Source organism: Miscanthus floridulus, chromosome 3 (assembly GCF_019320115.1).
Source record: "Miscanthus floridulus cultivar M001 chromosome 3, ASM1932011v1, whole genome shotgun sequence".
Taxonomy (NCBI): Eukaryota; Viridiplantae; Streptophyta; class Magnoliopsida; order Poales; family Poaceae; genus Miscanthus; species Miscanthus floridulus.
The window spans coordinates 101,024,392-101,050,863 of NC_089582.1; the positions used below are offsets into that span (position 1 = coordinate 101,024,392).

The 26,472-nt window shown below is 39.9% G+C and overlaps 2 protein-coding genes and 1 long non-coding RNA gene across 3 annotated transcripts; 1 reads left to right on the plus strand and 2 right to left on the minus strand.

The window, feature by feature from the left end:
- The first annotated feature begins 12,412 nt into the window (after positions 1 to 12,412).
- On the plus strand, positions 12,413 to 14,425 carry LOC136544117 (protein FAR1-RELATED SEQUENCE 5-like). Its single transcript, XM_066536384.1, has one exon. It carries the CDS (start codon positions 12,413 to 12,415, stop codon positions 14,423 to 14,425), a length of 2,013 nt encoding a protein of 670 aa, XP_066392481.1.
- A 1,858-nt stretch (positions 14,426 to 16,283) lies between these two features.
- LOC136544118 (uncharacterized) lies at positions 16,284 to 17,959 on the minus strand. Its single transcript, XM_066536385.1, has 7 exons — positions 17,847 to 17,959; positions 17,570 to 17,741; positions 17,373 to 17,489; positions 17,122 to 17,262; positions 16,858 to 16,958; positions 16,573 to 16,750; positions 16,284 to 16,487 (listed from the first exon to the last, which is right to left on the minus strand). The coding sequence occupies exons 1-7, from the start codon at positions 17,957 to 17,959 to the stop codon at positions 16,440 to 16,442; spliced, it is 870 nt and encodes a 289-aa protein (XP_066392482.1). The 3' UTR covers positions 16,284 to 16,439.
- Positions 17,960 to 19,543: 1,584 nt separating this feature from the next.
- Positions 19,544 to 20,255, minus strand: LOC136546267 (uncharacterized). Its single transcript, XR_010781317.1, has 4 exons — positions 20,166 to 20,255; positions 19,971 to 20,087; positions 19,669 to 19,786; positions 19,544 to 19,584 (listed from the first exon to the last, which is right to left on the minus strand). It is a non-coding gene; the product is annotated as an uncharacterized lncRNA (long non-coding RNA).
- Between the last annotated feature and the right edge of the window lie 6,217 nt (positions 20,256 to 26,472).

The following is a 26,472-nucleotide window of genomic DNA, read 5'->3' on the forward strand; positions in this document are numbered from 1 at the left end:
CAAGGGCAAATAAACACAGTCTGTATGTTCATATGTAGTTAAAATCATGTAACTAATAGGGAGATCTGAACTTGTATAGTAGAATATAGGTAGGAAGAACATTGTGATGGTCATAAACTAATCAAAGAAAGGAATATTAAATATTCATTTTCCTATCCTTATTGCTGTTGTCGCTGTGGGTAGATAGACAATTTCATTAGAAGTTTAGTTTGTCGGCAACCTCTGTTGCTGCAGCACTATGGTAATCTCTTTAATTAAATTCCTCCATTGTATGAATATGGAACAAATAGCATCTCCAAACAGGACAGTGTCGCAGACAATATACATTGAATCAAGAGGGAAAAATACCAAAAAACGTTATGCAGGACCTATACACATGACCGCCCTTCAAATTAGCACGAAGACAGGTGCAATCAAACTGCTGAGAGCATATAACAAACTTCGATAGCATATGGTCACTGCACAAAATATGAAGCAACATTGTTTAACTATGAGAAGAGCACATGAGAACATTCGAGGTTAACTACGAGAAGCTGTGACAACTGTTATAATTAGTCGAATTTAGATGATAGGGAATTACTGGAAGCCAAAAAAAAGGGTAACTGTATAGAAAATGAAGCAACATTTTTTTTGTGTGTGTGTGTGGGGGGGGGGGGGACAAAATGAAGCAACATTTTTGTAACCATAAATTTCCACTTTCTAGGACTATCAGTCATATGAAAACATCATCCGTGCACCTTTTCTCCCATCTCTGCAGAACCTCAGGCAACATATGGTTAGAATATGTACCTGCTCTATGTGGAACAGGATCATCAAAACTGAGAAAAAGATAGGTCGGCATGTCAGTAGCAAAATCAGTCTTATTTAAAAAACATAATGTCAAGGGAAAAGGATAGCCTAAATCAAGGGCCTGTTCGACAGGACTGAAAAATACTGTTCCGGCTGATTATTGTGAGAGAAAAATACTGTTTTGGCAGGACGTGAACAGTGATTTCGTGAGGTGGCTGGCTACCCAGTCAGCCGGCTGCCAGCCAGCCGAACACTGCCGTAGGATCTAATTTTGCAGTTTTCTTGCCAGATGATCTGGACCACGATTTCTATGGTTGATGCTGAAAAGAAGCTCTTGGCTCATGCCCTACGAGATCCTGAAAACTAGCGTTTTGTCTTTCTTTTTGAGAGGTTAACCATTTTTATTTGTTCCCAACTAAATCTGAGTGATGGGCCCTGTGCTAACACTTTATTCTAATTGAAGCTGTATATCAGTTCATAATTTTAATTATGTATAAGTTATCTCATGGAGACAAACGTCAACTTTGTCGATGGGTAAGTGAACATATATACTTACATAGAGCAGCACGTTAGCTTTTCCCCTAAACGGACGTCGGCAGTGTTCGGTTGGCTGGCTGGCCAGCCATCTCACGAAATTACTGTTCACGTCCTACCAGAATAATATTTTTCTCTCACAACAATCAGCCGGAACAATATTTTTCAGTCCTGCCGAACAGCCCGTCAAAATAATCTCAGATACAATTGCCGTAGGCAAGTACTACTGGCCATGATAGGTAGATGTGATGGCTCAACAACATTAACAAATCCTGGGTCATACTTTACAAACTATATCCGTCCGTTTAAAGAATGAGGTTGTACTATCAGTAGAAATGGCACTCTGAGGGAAAACAGAACATTTCCTCAAGCTAACATTCTAATGCACTTTAACCTTTTTTCCTCGAGGCATCACTGAACACTAAGCTCAAAATTTGATATTCAAAATGTGAAATAACCCTGATTTGAATAATAAGCAGATGTTCAACTGATTTCATTGCTCACAGGTAGCATCATTCAATATAATGTGTACACGGAAATCTGAATTTCAATCCTTTTGTGTAAGCTAATGTCTAGGAAGAACATGCTTACGCACCAATAATAATTCAAAGAAGACTACAACACTACTCTTGTAGCTTATGGTTCATGAAGGCTTTGAAAAAGTTTCGATTATGTCAAGAAACAACTGGAATAATTTTATTTGTTTGTACCCAGAGCTGGTGGTGGTTTGTCTATCTAGCACCAGTACAAAAGTATATGCCGCAACACACTGTTTGTAAAGCCATGGATGTATTACATAGAAGCTTCTATACGAACGCAGTAAACATAGATGGATGGGTGAGGAAATAAAAAAAAAATCAGAGAAGATGTACAAGGAAGGCAGGTACCTGAAATATAAGGGCTTGTTTAGTTGGCCAAATTTTTTAGAAAATGATACTGTAGCACTTTCGTTGTTATTTGGCAATTAGTGTCCAATCATAGTCTAATTAGGCTTAAAAGATTCGTCTTGTGAATTTCATCTAAACTGTGAAATTAATTTTATTTTTTATTTATATTTAATGCTTCATGCATGCGTCCAAAGATTCAATGTGACGGGGACTCTTGAAAAATGTTAGCCCGTGTTTAGTTGGCTCAAGCTTGGAATTTGGACTACTATAGCACTTTCGTTTTTATTTGGCAAATAGTGTTCAATCATGGACTAATTAGGCTCAAAACGTTCGTCTCGTAATTTTCCACCAAACTGTGCAATTAGTTTTTTTCGTCTACATTTAATGCTCCATGCACGTATCGCAAGATTCGATGTGACGGGTACTGTAGCACTTTTTTGAACTATTTTTGGAACTGAACACGGGCTAATTACAGGTAGCAGCTACATAGGAGCAATTACAATTTTGCAAGAGAATCGATAAATGACAGCAGTTAGATATGTACATATTTCTTTGAGCGCAGCTGTATCTTCCCATTTTTTAGACAATGAGCCGTACGTTTCTGTAGTGACGGAACTAATATGTGAACAAAGAACAATAAATATCATCATTAGAGGCTGAAACTACGACATGGATATTCCTATGACTTACAATGCAGATACATTAATCTGGTAACAACACAGCAAGGAATCAAGAGGGGGAGAAGGAGCAGGAAGAAAGTTTACGAAAGCAATCAGGCTTGAATTAGTAAATCTTCTCGAAACAGGAAGACCACAGAAGGCAACATGCCTATAATATTGTTGAGCAGTCACATCCATAGCTTGGTGCCACACAAGCATAAATGTGCGCAACTCTTTTTTTACCAGACAATTAGGAGGCATGTGCAAAGGAAAAGCGTGCTACTCAGAAACACGCATTTTATTTATTTCGAATTGGTTTCTCATAGTAGAAAGATCAATAAGTTCATATAGCATTGGGGAGCATTGGAACTATAATCCAAGATTAAAAATCTAGTGGTTTGCCTCCTTAAATAAAGACATGCTGCTTGAAATCTAGAACAGACTCTGCCTGTTCGTTTGGCTGTGGCTTGTCGTAAACGATCGTAAATTTCCAGCCGGAACAATATTTTTCTCTCACATAAATCAGCTAGCAGTACTTCTTCACGAACCAGCAACGATATGAACCAACCAACCGAACAGGCTAAGAGTGCTTGGAAAGACTCTTATAGTAGGATGAAACACTACATTAGGATGTCCAGAATAGGGAAAAGGAAAAAAGGGCATAAATCTGCAAGTGTCGATCAATGATTTTATGGCGTCGCCTAGGCGTCCCGGCGGTTTCCCAAGCGAGGCGTCCCGCCCGCCACGCCTTCCCCGGGTATGGCGTTGCCTAGGGCGGTATGGCGTCGCCTCACGGCGTCGCGCGGGTAAGGCGTCGCCTCACGACGTTCACGCGGGAAAAAAAGGGCGCGGCCCGATGCGCGCGCGGGAAGGGAGAGGCGTTAAATGAGATGCGTGGGAAAGGAGATGTGTGCGTGCCTGTACCCCCCTCGCAGGCACGCCCCATCCCTGTAGCGCGCCAATTGAGAGAGAGGAGGAAAGAGAGGAGAGGGAGGGGGGGGGGGGGGGGGGGAAGAGAAGAGGACGGCACCTGGAGTCCGTCCGCCGGCAGCCCGGCACCTGGAGTCCGCCCACCGGCACCTGGAGTCCGCCTGCTGCCTGGAATCCACCGAGGAGGAAGTCCTCCTCTGCTCTGCTCCTATGCGCCTCCTCTGCTCTGTTGTCTGCTCCTCCGCGACGCCCTCAGCCCCTTAGGTATATGTATATCTCTTCTCCTCTGCTCTTCCTCTTCTTTGCTCTTCCTTTCACCTCCTTTGTGCTATATAGGCATAAGTCATGTGCTCAGTGACCTGTGTAGTGCCTAGTGGCCTAGTGCCTAGTCATAAGCCATCTGCTAATAATTTTTTGCTACTTTGCATGTGCCTACTCGATAGTTGATATTGTTGATCTTTGCATGCAGTACCAGCCAACAGGAAAGAATGGTTAGTTCGTCTTCTATCAACAATGGCAACTATGACCCAAAGATTAATAAAGTAAGGAAGGCCAAGTCAAATGATCCAGGCTGAAAGTATGGTTATTGGGCAAACCTTCAAAACCAAGATCAGGTTACATGTACCCTTTGTGACATTGAGGTTTGTGGAGGGATAAAAAGGTTGAAGCAACATCTGGCAGGTGGCTATGGAGATGTCAAAATGTGTCAGAAGACGACTATTGCTATTAGAAAGGAGATGAGAGATTATTTGGAATCCAAGAGGAGAAGGACATTGTTCTTAGAAGAGGGTGATGAACAACAAGAGGAAGCAGATGTGGTGGTGCTGGAAGTAGGCACAACTGAATTGACTGAAGTTGGAGAAAGTGCACATGAAGGATCCCAAACCTCCAGGGTGCAACCAAGTTCAGGGACTGTAGCCAAACAAAGGCGTGCAGCTTATTTGTTCAAGGCTCCTGCAGCAAAGAAGACCAAGCAAGTGCCAAAGGAGAATAAGTCAATTATTCAAATGCTTCACCCAACACCTGAAGAAATAGTTGATCAAAGACGTCAAGGCTGTTCTGAACCCACAATTCCAGCTAAGACTAAATCCAAAGAGGAGAAGCCCTTAGGGGTTTGTTTTTGTTCAACCGGTCGACAAAGGGTTCGCCTTATGTGACAGTCGTTGTACTCAGTTGTCCATGCCTTTGTTGAGCAAAGTTGTCTTTTACAGAATATACATACACATACACTTATTTTTATGACGCGTACACCGCTCCCATAAGCACTTTGGAGAATAAATAACAGTGTTCCTTTCCAAAATAAATCTAAAAAAAATATGAGCACACTTATGGAGCATGAGATTCAAATTTAGAATAGATTACACCACGAACGAACCAACTCTAACTTATATGTCATGTTCGCTTGGCTTATAAGTCATGACTGAAAATACTGTTGGCTGATTTATCGTGAAAGAAAAATATTATTCGTTGGCTGAAAAAATATGGCTTATAAGCCAAGCGAACAGGGTGACAATCTTTACATTTTAAGAATAACATACATAAATGTAGAGTATATCCCTCGTCATATCCTACATAGATTTATTCATGGATCATCCTACCCAACCTGGCCTACTAAAAAATAATCCGTCAGTGCATTAGGTCAGACTTAGGCTACCATTTTCTGTCCATGGGTTGATTTAATAACATGAAAAAACCTAACCCAAAGTAAGAAAAATCAAGAAATAGCCCGATTCAACCCCAAAGTACGTCGGGTCAGACTCGGTCCAAATATTTTGCTCCGTCCATTTTTTCAATTCGACCCAAACCTGATCTGGCTAGGTGTTTAATCAGGTCTAATCCTATAGAAACTGATGTAGCATGGTCAATTAGAGACCCTCAACTCAACGAAGTCATGTACGCAAATGGAAATGTACGTAGGTAAAGTAAATTGTCATCTTAGCATTTTACAGTGGGGCTCACCGAGCTCACTTCAGACGCCACAACGCATCGTCTTTGCATCGCTCCCAACGTTTGTGGAATCGGATTGGATATATGTGCCCTTGATACCAAAATAAAAAAAAGATTAATGTTGGAGTGAATTGATCGTCATTCTATCGGTTGAAGTTTTTTTTGAGCTAAACTAGTAGGGGCCTGTTTAGTTCCTCTCCAAAACGTCAAATTTTTTAAGATTTTTCGTCACATCGAATCTTTGGACGCATGCATGAAGCATTAAATATAAATAAAAAATAAAACTAATTACACAGTTTAGACGAAATCCACGAGACGAATCTTTTAAGCCTAATTAGACTATGATTGGACACTAATTGCCAAATAACAACGAAAATGCTACAATATCATTTTGCCAAAATTTTCGGCAACTAAACTGGGCCTAGTAGCAATTGGTGTACGCAAATTGATAGCACGGTTGGCGCTGACTCTATAGCAGCCTTTGTGTCGTGGCGGTGCTTACCAAGAGGGTCATAAGAAAGAACCAAAAAAACGCAGTTGGCGGGAGAATTAAACTAGTTCACGGCAAGGATGAGGTTACTGCTTCGCGTGCCTTTAAACCTGGCTTTGATCCACTTTTTTTTTTCATCCGGAACAGTGTTTTTCTCTTATAAATTCCTTCAGATTCATCCAGAATTCCTCGAAACGAACGGGATAGTTCAAGGCCCTGCCCGTTACGTGTGTGCACCGGTCACTGGAGGCACGGGTGCACGGCGCCGAGACAAAAAAAAAAACAGAAGACAAGATCGAGCTGCAAGCAAGTGCAACAAGGCAGAGCGCGCAGCGCAGCCACACACACACGTCACAGACTCACAGTCACAGTGGCCGATTTTCTTTTCGTGACGCTTTATCGCTCTCTCTCTCTCTCTCGGCAGCGGGGATCAAAAGCGACACGGGCACACGCCGGCGGCAGGCTCGAGGACGGCCGGCCGGCCGCTCTCGCAATGCCGTACGAGTACGACGATCTCGCGAGCCTCTGCCCCTGGTCTCGGCTGCTCGGGTGGGTGGTGTGGATGCAATTGCAAGGAAAAGCAGCCGAAAGCCTCGGGATCAGCGGAGTTTGTTTGGAGCATCGTCCGGTAGCGCGAGTGGTGTCGTGGTGACGGTGACCATGGCCCACCCCCTGACTTTCTGCAAGGACACCAAAGATACGAATCTGCAAAAGCTATCTGCGAGGCGCGAGTAAACAAAACATTTTACGTTCACTACCAGTCCTATGCATGTACGCTAGCTACGCAGCAGGAACTCGGAAATCAAATCTCGGGCACGCCGCATGGGGATGGGGTGAGTGCGAGGACGCCCTCACAATCATTCATGGAGATGGTGTCCTGTGCACTCATTCATGGAGGTCACGGGCGCACAGCCAGCCGCCTGCATCGTCAGCGTCCAGCGGGGATCGCTTGGCTGAGGCTGACGACGCACGCGTGCCGGCGTGCGCGGCCGATCGCGATCGCCGGGCGGAGGCTACCGCTGGCAGCTGGCTGCAAATGGACCGCACGCCACGGCCCCCACGTGCCGTCAGGCCTGTGCCGCCTGCTCTGCCTCTGATTGGCAGGCGTCTCGCGTATGGTCACGTCGGTTGCTCACGTGCACCCTCTCAACTTCAGAACATGGACCAACAATGGCCACTGCTTCTGCTTGCCTGCCTCCTCGACGTCGACGATTTCAGCCAACAGCCATCCAGCAGCAGGGTCTTGCCTTGGGGCCCGTTTCTCCTCTGCTCCAGGAATCCAGGATCACGGACCGGACAGGCGCGTTTGGTGACAGGAATCAGAATCGGTTCCGATTCTTGTCTGTGTATTGGTGTGGTGATTTTTTCTGGAACACAGAGAAACGTTTCACTGTTTTCGACTATGAAGAAGAACAATCTAATAGGGTTTCTGCAGCAGTTCTAGTTCATTTTAACAAAGAAATATTTTGAAAAAAAAAATATAGACATTGGACTGAAATATGTGACATTATATGTAGTGTTCATGTTCAGTTTTGGCAAAAAATGTAAAAAGAAAAAAAGAAAACATGATTCGAGAAAATACTTCTTAATAGGGTTTTTTCTCGTAGAATAGCTAGAGCAAACTCCGATTCGAAGATTGACTTGCAGCGTTGCACTGAGCAGGAATGTTTCTGAAAAAAAAAACATCATTCCTTACTGCCCAAATAGACCAACACATGATGATCACAACTTCCATGAAGAACGGTAGTTTTAGTTGGTCTTTGAAGCTGATAAAGCTATTAGAAATCGATTAGGAACCAAAAAGGAGTCGGTGAAGCCATGTTTCTCTCACTAGGTTTTCCTTAGAATGGGTCTGTTTTGTTGCATGCATAATTTCTCATCTAGGCTCCCGCATGCGGTGCAATTCATTCATGTTTGGTTACATGTATATGTCCATATACAGGCTAGCACTGTCATCAAAACAAGCTCTGACTGCATCTTCCATTATTTAGCCAAATCCTGCGTATCAAACTATGCACCTTCCTCCTGCACCCGCCGGCTAGCCAATTCAAAGCGCTTTTTGTCTTGAGTCTGAGGACAAGAAGCAAACGTCGCCCACGGCATCGCCACCGTACCTAGTCCACACTCCATCGCCGCACACAGCGAAACATCGATCGGGGCCATGCATGCATGTCCTCCACGCGCTCACTGCATGCATTGGGCGTCAAATTAAAGCAGCGGCACAGCACAGTGTCGTGGGGCTATATACTCTCTCTCTCGCTCTAAATATTAGTCGTCACAATTTACATGTCGATAACTTTGATTCGATTTATAAAAAATACGTGCAATATTTCTATCTTTAAATAAATTTATTAAAAAACTATATTCAACTATCTATCCAATAATACTAATTATGTAGCATAAATATTATTATTTTTTAAATATATATTTAGTCAAAGTTATTTTTTGGAAAACGAAAACGAACATCTAGGGGCAGAGGAGTGAGTACACAGCAAAACTCCCCTCCCCCTGGGTCGTCGTCGTACTAATCCTTTGTCCGGCCTCTGCGGCGGCGAGGCACGCCACCGTGCTGCTCTCGACGACGCAGCAGTCAGCAGCTGCATGCGGCCGCACCTCTCTGCCCAGATGCGCGCGCCATGGCTCTCCCCGGCACAGAATTTGTTCGACTTTTTGAAGAGAGCATCCACATCCACGTAGATGATGCATGCATGACTCCAACCTTGGCTGCGTTTGATTGCAGGGTTGGATTTACGTTAGTGTCTGGGTGACGCCGCTTGCTCAAGAGGAAATTCGCGCATTCGTTCAGAGCCTCCAAGTTGGACTGCTGATCGGTGAGGGAGGGGAATAATGAGCCGATCCGGCTCAAGAGTCCTAGCCTCGTGGCCTCGAACTTAATTTTAGAGGCTATATGAAGATTCATTCATTTAACTAATAAAAGGTTATGACCTTATCGGTACAATGGGTCGACCTAATTTCTCTATCATGGACCATGGATACGTACTACTATCAACAGCTCAAGATAAGATATAAAAAGATTTAAAAGTATCATGATAACACGCTGACAATGTTAGCAATACATCAAATTAAATAAGTTTGCAAGTAAATGATGCTTTTTAATTTTTACCTATTTTCACTTTCAAAATATGACATCGCCCGATCTACTTTAAAGTATACCTTGAGATTATTTAAAAAAGGGAGTTGCTATATTTCAGTCGCCTGAAATATATCAACCATCTCAGGCGACGTCCAGGGCCCTTGGATCTTCATCCAAGGGTCAGATCTGTTGTCTGTTGTTTTTCTGTAGCAGGCAACAAAACGGGTCCGCAAATGAACCACCAAAGCAGCTACCGGGCCCGCCAAACCTTAACGGGTGCAAGATCCGATACCCGCTATATCAAATAACTACTCATTCGGCCCACAAAACAGCTATTCGGCCCAATTGAACCGTTCACAAATTACAACTCTGCCACTACACCCTCCAGCAAGAAAGAAAAACCCCGATCAATCTGGATCTAGAAGAGGAATTACAGTGGAGAGGAGCGAAAATTAGAGAATAAATGCACAGGTAAAACACAAGAAGATGAACAAGGGCAAATGATATGATCTGCCTAGAAAAAAGGTACTAACCAGCAAGATTATTCTATTTCTTGCCTTCATCTCCTTTTTCTCATTGCATCAGTTCACTGAAACACCTGAACTGTAACCATCTTGCTTCTGTCTTCTTTGTTGCTGTTGCTATAGGTCTGTAGTTATCCAAAGTAAAGTACACTTGTCAACCCGATTTAGATTTTACAAATCTAGTGGGATCCATGCCTACATGGTGGTTGATGACTACAAGAACAATGTGTTATGAACCTAGACAACTTGTATAGAATTTAGGGGCAACTTGTATAGAATTCAGAGACAACTAGTATAGGATTTAGAGGTAACTTATATAGGATTTTGGGGAAACTTGTAAAGAACTCAGAGGCAACTTGATCACAAATTGATCAGCTTGTGGAATTCCTTGCACATGACAGAATTGCAATAGAGGCAGACACCCTTCTTTTTTGCTTGTTTGTTTTGGTTATAAGTTTAGATGACCACCACAAATGTCACTGCCCACTGGCTGACTGCAATGCAAAAGATCTTCTTACACCTAAAAATAACAGTTTGTTGCATGTTTATGCAGGTTCACAACAAACGACTGCATCAAATAGGAGATGAAGACTTCTTAAGGGAAATGGGTATTGGATGTGATGACACTGGACTGGAACTTACACAATTATCAGAGATAACAGCTAACATACATTGTGAACAGGTTTGAAAAATTTATTTATCTTATTATATGCAGAGTGCTTTGGCAGTGTTGCTTTCACTAATCGGTTTATCTTAATATATGCAGAGTGCTTTAGCAAGAGATTTAGAAGCCAATATTCAAAGTTACTACAATTTTAATTCAAACATTGTAAACCCCAATTATACTAATCAGGTAAATAAAAATTGCAGTTATTACATATTAAGCTACATTTTCAATGCTACAAACCTGTAATTTAGACTATTCCTAATTGCAACTACTGATATTTGAGTTTCTTTTTGTTTATTTGTAATGAACAGGATAGTTCATCAACACTACTGGAATACAACAGTTATGGACAGGATAGTCTTCTTCATATGCAGGGTGCGTCCGAAAGAGAAGTAGAATTCAATCCTGAGAGCTACATGTTTCATACAAACATTGAAAATGCCAACAATACTCATGAGGTAAAAAGGAATTCAACTTATAACACATATTGTCAGTGTGACATATATAAGTTCATCAAACCCTGTGCTATAATAATAATAATAATGCAGCAGGCACTACAAGTTTGACTTACTTTGTCTTGCTTCAATGTGTTATTCCACTACTTTATCTTCCTCTCTATCTCCTTGGCATTTGACTGACCTCATGCTGTAACAGCAGAGCTCAATACCACCAGTGAACTACAGCAGCTATGGACAAGAACAAGAAATGCAGAGACAAGAAGTGAGATTCCTAAAACTCGCATTTCACAATTTTTTTGAAAAAAATGGGTACTAACAAAAGAACTAAGATTTTATTGTAATGGTGAACCCCAAAATTTGCAGGAGATCATGTCACCAAGAGGAACAAGTTATGTACTATCACAGGGCGGATCAAGCTATACAAGCCTTATGAACCAAGTCATAGCTCAGGCTAAATCTTCAAATCAGAATTATGAAAAATTTTTGTCATCTGAAATGATAGGAAGTTTCATGGACATACTCAATGAGCCATTTCCACTAGAGGTATTTACTTGTTCTCTACATATACAGCTAAATTACTTTGTTTGCTACAATACAAGATGAAATATCTAACAGTACACCTTTTTCCTTACCGGTGAAAACAGAACCGGATGTTCATCACTACCAACAGAATCTATGAGCCACCACAAGATGATGTAGACAGCCTGCGAAATGAAGAATCAGAAGCAGTACCAGAGTTTGCAAATGAAGAAAACATGGTACATGAGGAAAGACAAGATGGACAAGGCAGTGAAGGGGAGCAAGATACAGAGGGCAACATGACAAAACAACATCTAGTAGCAAGTGAAGAACAAGATGAAGAAGAGCTCAGGGCAATTCAGATTGAAAGCCAAAGTATTATGGCAGCTGAGCGTTTGTCTCATGAACATGCTAGCAGGCATGTTCCACAGCTAGGCATGAAATTCAAAACAACAGAAGATGCGTATAGTTTCTACAATGACTACGCATTTATAGTCGGGTTTTCATTGGTCAAATGGCACACATACAAGTGCCAAGACAAGAAAGATCACAACTATGGCCAGGTAACAAGGGTCACATACAAGTGTAACTTGTCTGGTAAGAGAAAGGAGGATGATAGCACTGATGTTTCAGGAGTATGAAGCACAAGAAACAACAAAAGGAAGATTTCTGTTTCTGGAGTCCAAAGCACAAGAAATAACAAAACAAAGATTTCTGCTACACCACCAACACCTAATCCTATGCCAAACAAAAGGAAAACAAGTACGCTTGTACCAACCGAGTGCCTCGCTGAACTTGTTGTCACACTACAGAATGGAGAATGGACAATAACCAGGTTGAATCTTGAGCATAATCATGCGTTTGCAAGCAAGGATCAGAAAAATAAACTATTTTCACAGATTAGGATGACTGAAATGGAGAAGGAACTTATTGCAACATTCAACAAAGTGAACCTACCAGATAGGAAGATTATGGCAGTCCTATCTTATATAAGAGGCGATGTCACTCCATACAACAAGAAACATATCAGCAACGAGAAGACAAAGATAAATAAGGCAACATCGGATAATGACATGCAGCAAGTGTATGACTGGTTCTCTAAGAAACAGGCTGAGGACCCAATGTTCTTCTACAAGTTTTCCATAGATGAAAACAACAAAGTGAAAAACATTTTCTGGTCCAATGGTACAAGCAGAAGGTACTATGAGGAATTTGAAGATTGCATCAGTTTTGATACAACCTACAACACGAACAAGTACTCCCTCAAGTTTGCACCAATTGTTGGTATTACAGGTCATGGGGACAATTGCCTGTTTGGCTGCGCTTTCATAATGGATGAAACTACAGAAACTTTTGAGTGGTTGTTTCAGACAATGCTGACTTGTATGGGAGGAAAGCACCCTAAAACTATAATCACTGACCAGGACCTAGCAATGAAGGCTACTATCAGAAACGTTCTACTGGACACTATTCATCGGAACTGCTTCTTCCACATTGTGAAGAAAGCTCAGGAGAAAGGTGGCAGGATATTTTCATTGGAAAGGAACAAGAAGCTGCATGACGATCTCTTTGACATTCTTAGGAACTCATTGACCGAAACAGAGTTTGAGTACTTGTACAAGAAGTTACCACAAACATATGATGTCGGTGGCTTTAGATACCTTGATGACATGTGGTTTAATAGGGAAAAATTTGTTCCTTGTTACTTCAAGAAGCATTTCTTCCCTTTCATCAACTCTACAGCGAGAAGTGAAGGCACAAATGCATTATTCAAACTGGATGTCACACCAAGGTATAGTATTATGAGATTTATGAATGAGTTCCAAAGAATTTCAGATACAACAGAAAAGAATCAAGCAGAACAGGACTTTGAAACCAGATCAATGCCTTGGTTGAGTACGGCATATGAGTTTGAAAGGCAGGCTACAAGGCTGTACAATAGAAAGATATTCTTCAAGTTTCAAAAGGAGCTCATATTGGCAACAAAATATGAGGCTCAAGAACTCCAGAAAGATCAAGTTTATGCAGTGTTAAAATCAGAGTACCATAGGCAGTTTGAGTTCAGAACAAGGAGATACATTGTGACAGTAGACTTGACACAGAAAAACTACAGATGTCTGTGTTGCAAATTTGAAAAAGATGGTATAATATGCTGCCATATCATCAAGGTGCTTACAAACCTAAATATATCTCAGCTAGATGACAGTTATTTCATTGAAAGATGGAGGGCTAAAGAGAGGAAACAGTTGACAAGGCAGAATATTGTACCAGAAATAGAGATTGAGAAGAGCAGGCCATTGAGGCACAACATATTGTCAAACAAGTTGAGCAATATTGCTTCAGATGGATCAAGAACAATGGAAACATTCAACTATGTTCTAGAAGAAGCCGAGCGAATGCAAAGAAAACTCAATGAACCAACAGATGAAGTCAGACTGCAACAATCACAATCTGTTCAACAAAGTGGTACTAATGTTTTGCAAGATGCTAATGATGCAGTCAGACTACCTCAAACAGAATCAGCTCAAGAAAGTGATACAATGCTTTTGCAAGACCCTAATAATGCTCAGAAAAGAGGAAGGCCCAAGAAAGTAACCAGGCAAATAGGAATAGTTGAGGACATCAGAAGCAAAGCAAAAAGCAACTTTACCTGTACACACTGTCGTGAAGGAGGGCATAACATCAAGACATGCCAAAAAAGCATCTTCCTCCTGTACCTAAAAAAAACAAAGAAAAGGAAATCAGGTAACACAGAGAAACATAGGCAAAAAGTAAATGTTAGCACTACAACAACAGATGTCACTTCTTCATATGTATATTCATCTAATGTTGTTCATATTATCATGCAGGAGATGTTGACAACACCAATAAATAGTAGCAGTGCAAGTGCAGCAAGCAAAGCAAAGAAGGGGAAAGTCAAGAATTGAGAAAACCAAAAACAAGAGATGGAATGCTAATAGCTGCAACTACAATGGCCAAATAATTTATGTAATTTATTAGTAATAGAGCAATTGTAAATTCAATACTATTATATCTTTAGACCTACAATGAAATGTATCTATCTGAGGCTACTGGAAGAGACTACTGGGCCGTAACTTGATAAAACATGGATTGCACGTGCTCATAACTAAAATTGCAGTGCCCTACACTGGCAATTTATATTACATCAAACAGCAATTACATAACTAAATATTTAAGTTGTTTGGTTTACATATGCAGTGTCCTACAGCTATTGCTACTGCTAAGAGAACTTGGTGCAGACATACATACCTGCCATATGATTCATTCATGGTTTCAATTGGATTGTCATTTTTCTTTTTTGTTGCAAGCTACAAAAAAATAACAACTTTTGAGACATCCTTGTTATGAAAATTACCATCACGCTTCACAACTAAAATTATCAACACATAAATATTTCAATCACTCACACAAAGAGTTCACAAATCCTAGCAATATCAAGAAAGGCGACCCTCTGCTTGAGCAATGGCATGTTCTGATCTAACTTGCTCAGGTGGCCTCCCACTCCTGATATCGGCAGAATTGGAGCTAGGTGGCCATCCCATCTTCCTGTACAGACAAACCCAACAAACAAGGCAGCATGGTTACAGTATAATATACTGCAAGGTACCACAGACACAAGTAGAACTACATGATAAATGCAGTTCATAAGACTAAAAGCAAATGGAAAATCAGATCCAACTGTAACGACAAAGGCAAATGGATAAACTTACTTCCTCATGGACTATCAATCTTCTGCATTCGGTCTACTAGTTCTCTTGCAGACTTGGAAAAATTCTTAAACCCCTAAAGAAAACAACCAAATTAAATAAAATACAAAAACAACCCAATCAAGAAAAGCATGGTTGCATACATAATCAATATGCAAGAAATGGTTGCACAGAATATACAGAACAGGAAAGACAACTAAATGATGAAATCATTCTAGATCAAGAAAAACACATAACAATTGTTGATGAGGCCATCGAACCTCCTATGAACTATGTAGTAACAAATACTCTGGTATATTCAGACCAAGCATAGAATTTGTTGAAAAACATAGATAGAACAGCCCCCACATCTTGGCCTACCTCCACAAACCTTCATCTAACACAAACATAGATCACATAGGACAGAGCACAAAGGACAATTTCTTTCTATGGAAGGACAAGGATAAAAACTTGGTGAGGGTTAGCACAATCACAAATAACAAAGAAATCACAAACACAACAAACATAAGACAAGGTGTGTTAGCACAAATCACAAAGGACAATTTCTTTCTATGGAAGGACAAGGATAAAAACTTGGTGAGGGTAAGCACAATCACAAATAACAAAGAAATCACAAGAAACATATAACAAGGCGACTCATATTGTCATCATATGATCAATTCAACAACTATCAATGAGTTAAAAAGCAAGTGCTACACAGACTAAATTTAAAAAATGCAAAACTCACCTGTTGCCATGGTACTGAGGACAAAGGATCTCAATAAGATGCTGGTTGGACTTTAACTGACCGCGTACCCTCATGGTGCTTCTAGTATCCATGCACAAAAGTCATACTTCAATATCTTGGTCTGTAAGAACAAAATCAAATTCATAATAATATAACACAAGATCCAATTGAACTATCTATAAACAAGAAGACAAGAGGAACATGCACAACCCTCAAATTTCTCCTTGTCTTCCCTATAAAAGGTTAGTAGTACACAACAAAAAACACTTATAGACAAAACCATAAAACTAGAATAATGGGTACAAAAGAGTTAACATCAGCAATCCAACAGAATATTATCATCTTGTTTACTTTAGCCTCTTCAATGTATATTAAAATTTACAACCATTTTAGCATCAAATGCTCTCACCAAACTAGCTACTTCTTTACAAAGTGGCATGCACTCATAGCAAGAACCTACACCCTATATTGACCTAAACGCAAGATCTAGAGACAAGCCTCAAATAATGCTCCCTGATTCAAATTGCCAGAGACCTGAGAAAGAAAAAAATAGAAACAAACAATCAGATTCAAAAACGTGAAGTTATAATAAACAAAGTGATGTTGGAACTAATATTACCTCCTTCACTTTGCATGTACCATCATATGCACTATTGTATTCATTGAAAACCATGTCATTAACAAGTTTGATGCGAAGTTGACTAATATCATCTTCGGTGTACTTCTCCAACATATTCAGATGGACTTCAAAATGCTCTAGATTCTTTATAGCATACACACCACTATCATTGATTATGCTGAAAAAAGAAAAAGGAAAAGGGAAAATAGGAAACAATGGGACTATAAGCACAAACAAAATCCACATGATCTATATAAATCAAAGGACTACATTTCAATCACATACTTATCAGATTGCTGGGGTACAGTTCCAAAGAAGACATGGAATGCATGTAAGCCATAGTCGATATTAACAACTTGTTTCCAGACGGTGGCCAAGTTTTCTAGCTACAAATCAGGCAAAAAAAAATGACTACAGCATGCAAAATAATATTTGTTTCGATGAAGGATATAGTAAACTACTGTAGAACTGAAAATAATAGGAAAAAACTGCCACTGCAATACTGAAAATAGACAAATGGTGCATATACAAATACAAACTGATACTTACAAATTCATCTTTCACAGCTTTGTGGAAAGCTGAGTCTACTCCAAAGCACACTGTGCATGAATCCAAGATTATACACCATCTTAGGCTAAAATACAGTACAACAACATACCACCGATCATGGAAGAGTATTGGAAAATAGAGCTGACAAAATAACAAACATTGTGATTATTAGTAACATCACATAGTAGGACTAGAACACAACATTTATGCTAGTACTCTTTTTCAAACAATAGAGAAGATATGTTACGCACATAGTCGCTGGATGTTAAAGGCCTGGCACGATGAGCACCCTTAAAGCATCTCACAGCAGTCTCAAATAGCTCCTTCTCCTTCTCATCATCACGACCATGATTTCCAATAAGATAATCCTACAATAACAAATTGACCGATATTATTTCCATATAGTGTAAACATATAGTTTACAAAGAATACATCAACGACTACTAACCCCAACTTTAGAGAAGAAGTAATGCTTTCTAGAATCCCTGGGGTGTTTTCTAAGGAACAGCAGCTTGCAAAATGCGTTCACTACAAAATGGTTGACCTTTCCGCCAGGCCGAAGAGAAGATGAAAGTGCACTCAACAAGACAACAACAAACCCATAATCCACCACTTTTAGACTGCAAACACAAAAACAAAACAATTCACAGTGAATTGGTACAAGTATTAACACACGGTGCTGCAGAAGGCTAAGAATGGGAAAATTGTGTAAATTTCAAGCATACTTCAAGTGTTCGCTGCTTTCTCCCATCTTCAAAACAGCTTCATACACATCAGATTCAAGTTTGGACACACTAATCTTGGATTGAAGGATGATAAAAGGGCTGATCTTGTACATGCTGGGCTTCGCAAGCCGTCTAGGATGATGAATAGCAACCTTTGAACTCGAAGACTGCCAAACAACTTCACTGGACGACTCAGAGTTCAATACAAATCCATAGCTGCCAATAGACTTTGTAGACAAGCAAGGCACACCAACCACAGACTTTTCACGATGGGATGGAAGACGTGATTGAATAGGTGTCTACAAAACATACAACAAGGAACACATAAAATTGTTCGAAAAAATGGAAAAACTAATAGTGTTAGAGCAAGGATCTAATAATTTCAATATATCCTAAAAATGCATCACAAAAAATCACACAAACACAATACGATACACTATCAAAGAAAAAAGAAGGGGGCATTTACTCCAAATATATATAAGCTATTACATGATCCGAAAGCAGCCCCAACTGCTACCATGTAGCATTGTACTAACTACTTCCCCTTCTACTACAATGTCTCCAAAAAAAGATAAAGTAGAAGGAAGCAGGCACCATCACATTATCTCCCACCACAAACTTTCTAGAATGATAAGATTAGGTACGCCTAATTACAATTTTTATAGGATCTCCATAAGGACTGACTGCAGCAAGAGGAACAGGTTGACTTGGATCTTCTTCGATCTCAGAATATTCAGTTAAAGGTAAAGACTCCATACGGATAACGTCCTAAAACAACAATAAATACAGAAATAAGACTAGAGAGATCAAAAGTTACATCACAATACAAAATCGATATAATGCAATAGAGAGGATTACATTTTCAACATTCCCATTTATCTTAGTCCCAGCATTTCCAGTGCCAATGGTTTCCTCATTGCTCACATTACCACCTCTAGGAGACATCGGCTTATCAACAAAAACCCATTCTTTAGATGCAGACCTAGATTTCAAGTTCAAGTTGCTTTTGGTTTCAACCTATGAAAAAATGAAACTAAATCAGGTGGGAAAACATTCCTTGTACATCAAAAACTACTTGGCATCTATAGAAACAAAACAACATACATTTCCAGGGACACCTCCATGGGACATATTAGCACCAACATTCTGACCTGAAGTAGAAACTCTACTCAACTGCAGCAACAAAGAATAAATAAAATTTCATATACATAATATATAATGACTTAGCATGGGAAGAATAAACAAGATGGAAGAGGACATGTACCATAGACAACGCTCTATCAAGAGGACAAGATGTATCACAAGTAGTACCAACAGGGCGCCTCAAGTTAGGATCTGCAACATAATTTCCTAAGTCATCTAGTTCTTCAAACATTCTGAACGAAGGTACACTAGGGCTACGAAAGAATGGAATCTTCGTCTTCAGACAAGGTTCCTTGATAGGTGCTTTTCCAGCAAAAAAAATATAAGACAATAAAGAAGGCTGAAACTTAAATAAAATAAAAAAAGTCATATTGCACAATTCAAATACTACAATTGCAGAATTATAAAGGTGCAATTTACTGATAAAGAGAATGCAACATAAAAAATAGGGACTAACCATTAAGATCTTGAGCAGAAACTGCATTTTCATCCAAGTCAGCTCTAGAACCAGCTTGAGCATTCTCCACTCCAAAAGGACCAAGACCACTCAAAGAACCAATAGCATTCCTTAGACTCGGTGCTTCTCCTGTTTGTCCTACATAGAGACCATGCTCAAACATGAACCCAATTCATATATCTTAGATTTCGTAAAGCATTTTTTTTCATCAGTGGGACAAACCTGGGGCCCTCTCAACTGTACCAACCAAGGACATAGCAGCGGCCGCATTAGTTGTCTCGCCTTCATGAACAGTAGGAACCAAGGGGGAAGCAGTATATGCACTAGTTGCTTTGCCTTTCTAAACAATAGAGAACAGAATGAAACAAGTCTATTCAGTAGGGTATTTCATTTACTACATCAATACCTAGTAGTGTATATTACTAACAGCAAAAATATGCTGGAACCTATGCCTATCTGATCATGGAATAGCAGAACAGCTACAAAAGCATATAAAAACAAGAACCAAATAATGCAAAACTCACTTTTAGATGGAGCTTTTGACGTTTAGTTGCAACATTAGTAGTTAACACTTGGTCTTCCTCAATAACTATAGTATTATCCTTGTTACATCCATTTCCAGTTTGATCCGGCACAGTTGCCTAAAAAGACAAAAGTGACCCAACAATTTAGAAAATAAACAACTAAAGACAAATAAAATGAGAAATATGAACATTCACCTCAGCATTATGATCTTTTATGTGACTCAGAGGGGACTTGCCAAGACGTTGAGAGAGTCGAGTCCTAGATGCTACACTATTGGCGCTCGAATATTGTGATGCACATCTTTTCCTCTTCCTTTTACTTATAGCTGAACCTGAAAATAATCATAAGATTATGAACACACATACAAACAAATCAACTAAATGCAGAAATAAATGTTACACAACATTCCATGTACCTTCAGCTGATGAGTCTTTGGAAGGAATAATTTCAGTTGACTGAGAAGCACGACAATTCTCACCACCAGATCCATCGTATAATCCATCAAATTCAATTTTATCAGTCATAGAGCATTCTTCTTCATTTGTTTCAGTAGGAGCAGCAACTGTAGGATGCACATCTTTAATAATGGTATTATTTGCAGCAGTAGCAGCACCATCCACTTCTTTCATAGCTGTTTTACTTGTATCACCAGCCATTCCCGCATCAAAGACATCATCTTGCACAACAAAATGTCCTGGAGAAGGCAGTGGGGCTTCATATTTAGCGCAGACAGCATCATCATCACCATTATGATGTGCTGGAGAAGGAAGAGGAGCTTCATATTCAGCATGGATACCATCAACAACTCCATCATCACCATCATCATGTCTTGGAGGGGGCACTCTAGCAGCAGAACCATCAGCCTCATCAGAAGCATCACCACCACTATTAATTACATGAGTCCTATGCATATACATAAACATCTTAGCAACAAGTGTGCCCGGGCTCCTAAAGCCTAGTCTTGTATGGTGGTTTTTAAAAATATTGCACATGTTATCCATGTTCTGTAATGCCAAGTTAATAGTAACATATGAATCATGTAAATTTCATTATACAAGAGCAATGAAATGATCAAATCAAAGGATTGCACAAAGACACATACATTTGTCCTGATGAAATCACAACGTCTATCCAAAGTTCTCCTAAAAAGAGCACAAGCCTCTTCCAGTAGATACTCTTTAGCATAGCATGTGTCATCGATGGATTTCACCTACATAAAATAAACTCAACCAGTGATCTAAAAAAACCCATACAGCTAATACAACTCTAGATGTGCATTAGAAGTCAACAAAAACCCAATAACAGAATGTTAACAAGGCATGGGCAGCCACACAAACTTCATAGAGAACTAGGGGCTATTAGATGTAGAAAGTTTTGAGATATCACACAACAGATAAATTACTTCTAAAACTTAATAAATACTGCACAGGACAAAATGAAACACTGCCTGCAACTAAATAGATAGCCACTGGTTCTAAAAACTAAACAGGCAGCCTCTGAAATTAATCACAGTCAGACCAACAACATCGCTACAGAAATCACAATCTTGAGCTATGAACTTAATACAAGAATCACACTTGCACAAATTTAACATGCATATTGCACATGCTTATAACTAAAATTGCAATGGTCGTAACTTGTAATTTATATTATTGGTGATTGCAATAAATGCCTTTGATCAAGTAAGCAACCTAAGATCAACACTCAAGATTTTTGGTAGATTTTTTTCATACTAGACAATACAACACCAATGTATATTGGGCAAGCAAAACCACAATAAATAGATGAAAAGTTGTGTTAGCAGAATCAGAAGAGAATTTTTTCTAAGAAAGCACAAGGTCAACATTTTGCTGACAGTAAGAATTAGAAGAGCCTTAGGGCACTAAGACTAAGAAATATTTATACAACTCTAGAAAGATCTAAACTCATGCAGCAAGGATACATGATACATCAATAAAGCTCATGGATACACAACATCACAACTACAAATATGAATTTTTAGGTTCACTACTCACCGGTCGCTTTCCATAAATCTCACCAGACACACGATCATATGAAGCAAAGGTCTTGATCATCGAGCCCTTCCAACAATGGATTCTTGGCAGATCTAGGGGTAGCTGATTACGTACTCCAAAGTTGATATAATCAAGATAATAACCCTACATATGATTTCAAAGGCATCACTAAAACATGCTGCATAACCAAAAAACGGACAACTGAATAAAGGAAAAAAATACAAATATAGGCACACTTACAGCTAGAAAGTATCTGCAACCACCAATTGTACTCCGATGCTTCTTTCTTTAGTTTGTAATGGAAGAAAACATCCAATCATAGATGAACTTTGACCAATTCCATTCTTTCACCTTAGATACATCAATCAATGAACCTAGATACTGCGGGCTCGGATAAGTACTAGAATTAGCACAAAGAAATGTAGACAAGGCTACAACCATGAAGTATCGAAGCACGTCATCATCAGATAACGTGCCTCCTACCAACTTGTCCCCAAATGTCTTGATCGTGGGCAAAGAGGGCTCTTTGATTGCTGAAAGGAAATTGCTCTTCGTAGACTCAGTATAATTCTCCTTAATATCTTCACCATCATTTGGAAGCCCTAAAAAGAGATGGACTGACAATGGATCCAATGGAATCACTTTCCCTCCAACTACTATGTCACTACAACTCACATCTACTTGATCTACTATCCATTGCACAAATCCTCTGGGTGCTGAGCAACCATCGTACTCCAGTAAAATTCCAAAGCCATGATGCCTGATAATTTTCTTTTTGCGCTCATCCAACTTTGCTATTATCTTTTCTCCAAAGTACTTGCTATTAAACCTACTTCCTGGTCTCTCTGATGTACCTGCAGCGCCACTCAATTTTCCTTTACCTCTACCTCTAACTGTTCTGATACTCTGTAAAACAATGCAACAAAAAAGAAAATCTGGTTAGGATACTAGAATCACTAAACATGGTGACAAATTTAGCAAAAAACTTCATTAGTTGGCTATGTTTTTTGAACAAAACCTATTCCCTGAAATATCATGCTCATCATGCATCCGCTCAATCGTAATGCTACTGAATTTACCTTTCTAATCTAGACACCTGAACCCCTTGCTTTCCCTTTCTTCTCAACAAACTTAGCAAACTGAGAATACATAATAGAAACAAAAATATCAGGTACAGTTCAAATGCAAATAGCACTATACAAGAACAAAAGTGCATGATGACATCAAGCATTCAAGAACAGAAAAGAAAAATAGGCAAGGACCAATGCCACCAGTATCACTCAATCATCTATAGTATAATAATCATGCAATATATACAGGAACAACAAAACTAGCATGGACCCTAAACTACTACTACTACAGGAGTAATACAAAACTAAAACAACCACAACACAATATATCAGATATTAACAGACAAAGGTTTCACAACATACTCCAGAAACGGCTTTTTGAACATGCTTCAAAGTTTTCAGCATTTCACTAGTATCAATATTATCATCTTCAGGATTTGGATCCTAAAAAAGGCAACAAGATATATCATATATCAAATTATTATAATACACAAGTGCACACACAAAAACAAATTCAAAATGAACTTAGTACCTGCCATCATTGAAAGGATCAGAGGTTTCCTCTTCTGAGTTGTTAGGAAGATCATGCTCACTCTCACCATTTGTAGACTCACCATCAGAAAGAAACTCATCATCATCCATGGCTACATAACAAAAAAATGGTTAATGATCTCATTGCTAGCTGCAGTAAAAAACCAATCAAATTGAAATTTAGCAAAGCTCTCTACAGATGAGGGATTAGGGCCGAGCATGTCAAGTGCATAAGAAGCTAAAATTACTAGTACAAGGACTTCTATATAAAGAAGGAAATTACTAGAACAGGAGCATGATTTTGACTAGAACACCTAGATGCTTGACATGTTGCTTGTGGACAGTATTGCTCACCCTATACAATTTTCATATATTGTGCAAAGGAAATTCAGTCCTGAAATGCGGAATGTATAGCACTCTCATGGTTTGTTATTAATATGCAGATAGTACTATAGTATAGTACAACACATAATTCAGTTATCAAAATTACATAACAAAGGCACACAAAATCAGGTGCCACATGTTTATCACCTATGTCAAGAGGGTCCACAAAGACTGACTGAAATACCAGGATCCATAAAACTCCAAAACATGCAGTAAGTTGTGGGAGCTTAAACAAATTTCTAAAATAAACCATGCATGTGAGCTCATGCAGACACAAACACAAACACAAATCAATTCAGTCCTATTTAACGTATCTGATAGAACCAAATAAACAAAAACTACTAAATGGCAGTCCTATTTAATCACGTGAATCAGCGAGCACATCTGCACATGCATGGAGGATCGAAATCATATCATAGCATTAGCAATAGCATATATAGCATACATTGTATCTGAATTTGAAATCATATCATAGCATTAGCAATAGCAATAGCATATATTCAACAGAGAACCGTACTCTGATAGAAGCTCAGTACCATACAAAAAAAAATTAAAACTAATCAAGTTATCAAACAACTCACTGTAAATCAGAACTAGTATCTGAATCTGAAATGAACAAAAAAAATGGAACACACAGTTAAAAGACTGGATATTACACATGTTAAACACCATAATTGCAGTAATTTAAGTGTGCAATTTACTACTTATATGATGATAATCTATATTGCAGAGCATTTTGTTAAGGATAAAACCAATAATAGATCAGTAAGCAGCACATTCAGGTAGAGAATAGCCCTTTTCGATTTTTCAATATGTTGTGGTATAGTCCTCTCTTCAACTATAGATCAAATAAACCATTGAACAACCATACCAAGCAAAAAAAAGCAAGCACCATTGCTGACCATAAAAACCATTGCACACAAAGAACAATAACAAATCGCCCTAATGCTCAGGCTGCTACACCATGGCGCACAGCACGGGCCGTAGCTAGCTCGCTCAACCCAACACAACGAACATAAACACCACCAATCTCTAACCCTATGACCTCCTGACTCTAGAAGATTTTACCAATCAAGCAAATCGACACCACATCATGTACCAGCATATGCAAATCGACACCATATTGCAATGCTCCTCTGGATCTGCTGGATCCCCTATACTTCACCTGGATCCAATCTTCTACCAGCAATGCAAGCCTCTTCACAATTCTCAGGCTCCTTCAGGGCGACTAAAAAAATTAAAAATCAAACAAATCCTAGCTCCCCCTCGATCCCAGCCGCAAATCCAACCAGACCCAGCATGGAGGCAAGCTGCAGCTGCCCTGGCGCCTATCCTACTACCCCTCGAGCAGGGGGACTTCTAAAAACCCACAACAAAATCAAACAAGCGCAAAATCAAGGGGCTAAATAAGCGCAAATCACCCCTCATCCACCTCGCCTGACATCATCCCCACCCCACCTTGCTTCCGCCCGGTCGCTCGTCGGCTGCCGCTGAAGCGACGACACAAGTAGACTCATCCTCGGCGAGACAACGCCCGTCCAGGTGAGGCGAAAGCAAGCAGACTCATCCTCCATGAAATCGAACCACAAATACATCAAATATGCAATCAAATCGTAGATCTACTGAACCATAAACACAGATGACCCAAAAAAACAGAGCTCGAATCAGGGAAAGAGAGCGCAGCGTAAGAAGGTACCTGCTGACATCAAGCTATGGCGGAGCAGCGAGCCTTCGAATCGCCGAGGAGGAGACGCCGACGAGCCTCGACGCTATGACGGAGCAGCAAGCCTCCGAATCGTCGAGGAGGGGACGCCGACGAGCCTCGACGGGAAGAACCACGGAGAGGGGCAGAACAATCGCCACCGCGACGAGCTCTAGAAAGCACGATACCTTTTTATGCGCGGGGATCGAGGAATACGAATAGTCTTCGAATTGGGTTCTCGGTCCGTTGGGTAGTAGCGGATGTGACCTCCAGTGCCCGGACCCGATAAGAAAGATCGTACCCAAAGCGCACAGATCGCAAACTCCATCCAACGGAGGAGGCATCGCCTGAAACGGAGACAAAATTCAGGCGACTGCGCTATAGGAAAAGTGTTTAAAAAAATAAATAAAAGACCAATAAGTTAAAGTAAAGATTGCTCTGTGGCGATTGGGTCAACCTATCTTACCTATTGGATTAATAGGTTATGGTCATTGAGCCATTTTAGATTTTAAGGCCAATCTTGTGATCTATTGACCTTGCTTTAGTAGATTGAGTCGACTGTCCAATGAATATTTGGTCTATTCCATGCATGTTGGTAGATGATGGGACTTGGCATGGCACGCATGGCACGAGAAGGCTTGCCGCTCCGGATTAATGACCTCTTGAACGGGCCCTTTGTGCTGTACCAACCAAGCATGACCCTCGTAATATTGTTTTTTTTATCTGCTCCTGACATACAAAAATAGATTTTGCATGTACCATTTTTTATGAAAGTAATATTCATAATCTATTTCAAGAA

Bases quoted from the DNA above. Each gene is read 5' to 3' on its own strand.
- LOC136544117 (XM_066536384.1), top strand. From the start codon at position 12,413: ATGGAGAAGGAACTTATTGCAACATTCAACAAAGTGAACCTACCAGAT.
- LOC136544118 (XM_066536385.1), bottom strand. From the start codon at position 17,959: ATGTACAAGATCAGCCCTTTTATCATCCTTCAATCCAAGATTAGTGTG. The intron at 17,490-17,569 runs GTTAGTAGTCGT...TTGTTATTGTAG, and splicing joins ACTTCTTCTCTAAAGTTGGG to GATTATCTTATTGGAAATCA. The intron at 16,488-16,572 runs GTAATATTAGTT...TTTCTTTCTCAG, and splicing joins GTACATGCAAAGTGAAGGAG to GTCTCTGGCAATTTGAATCA.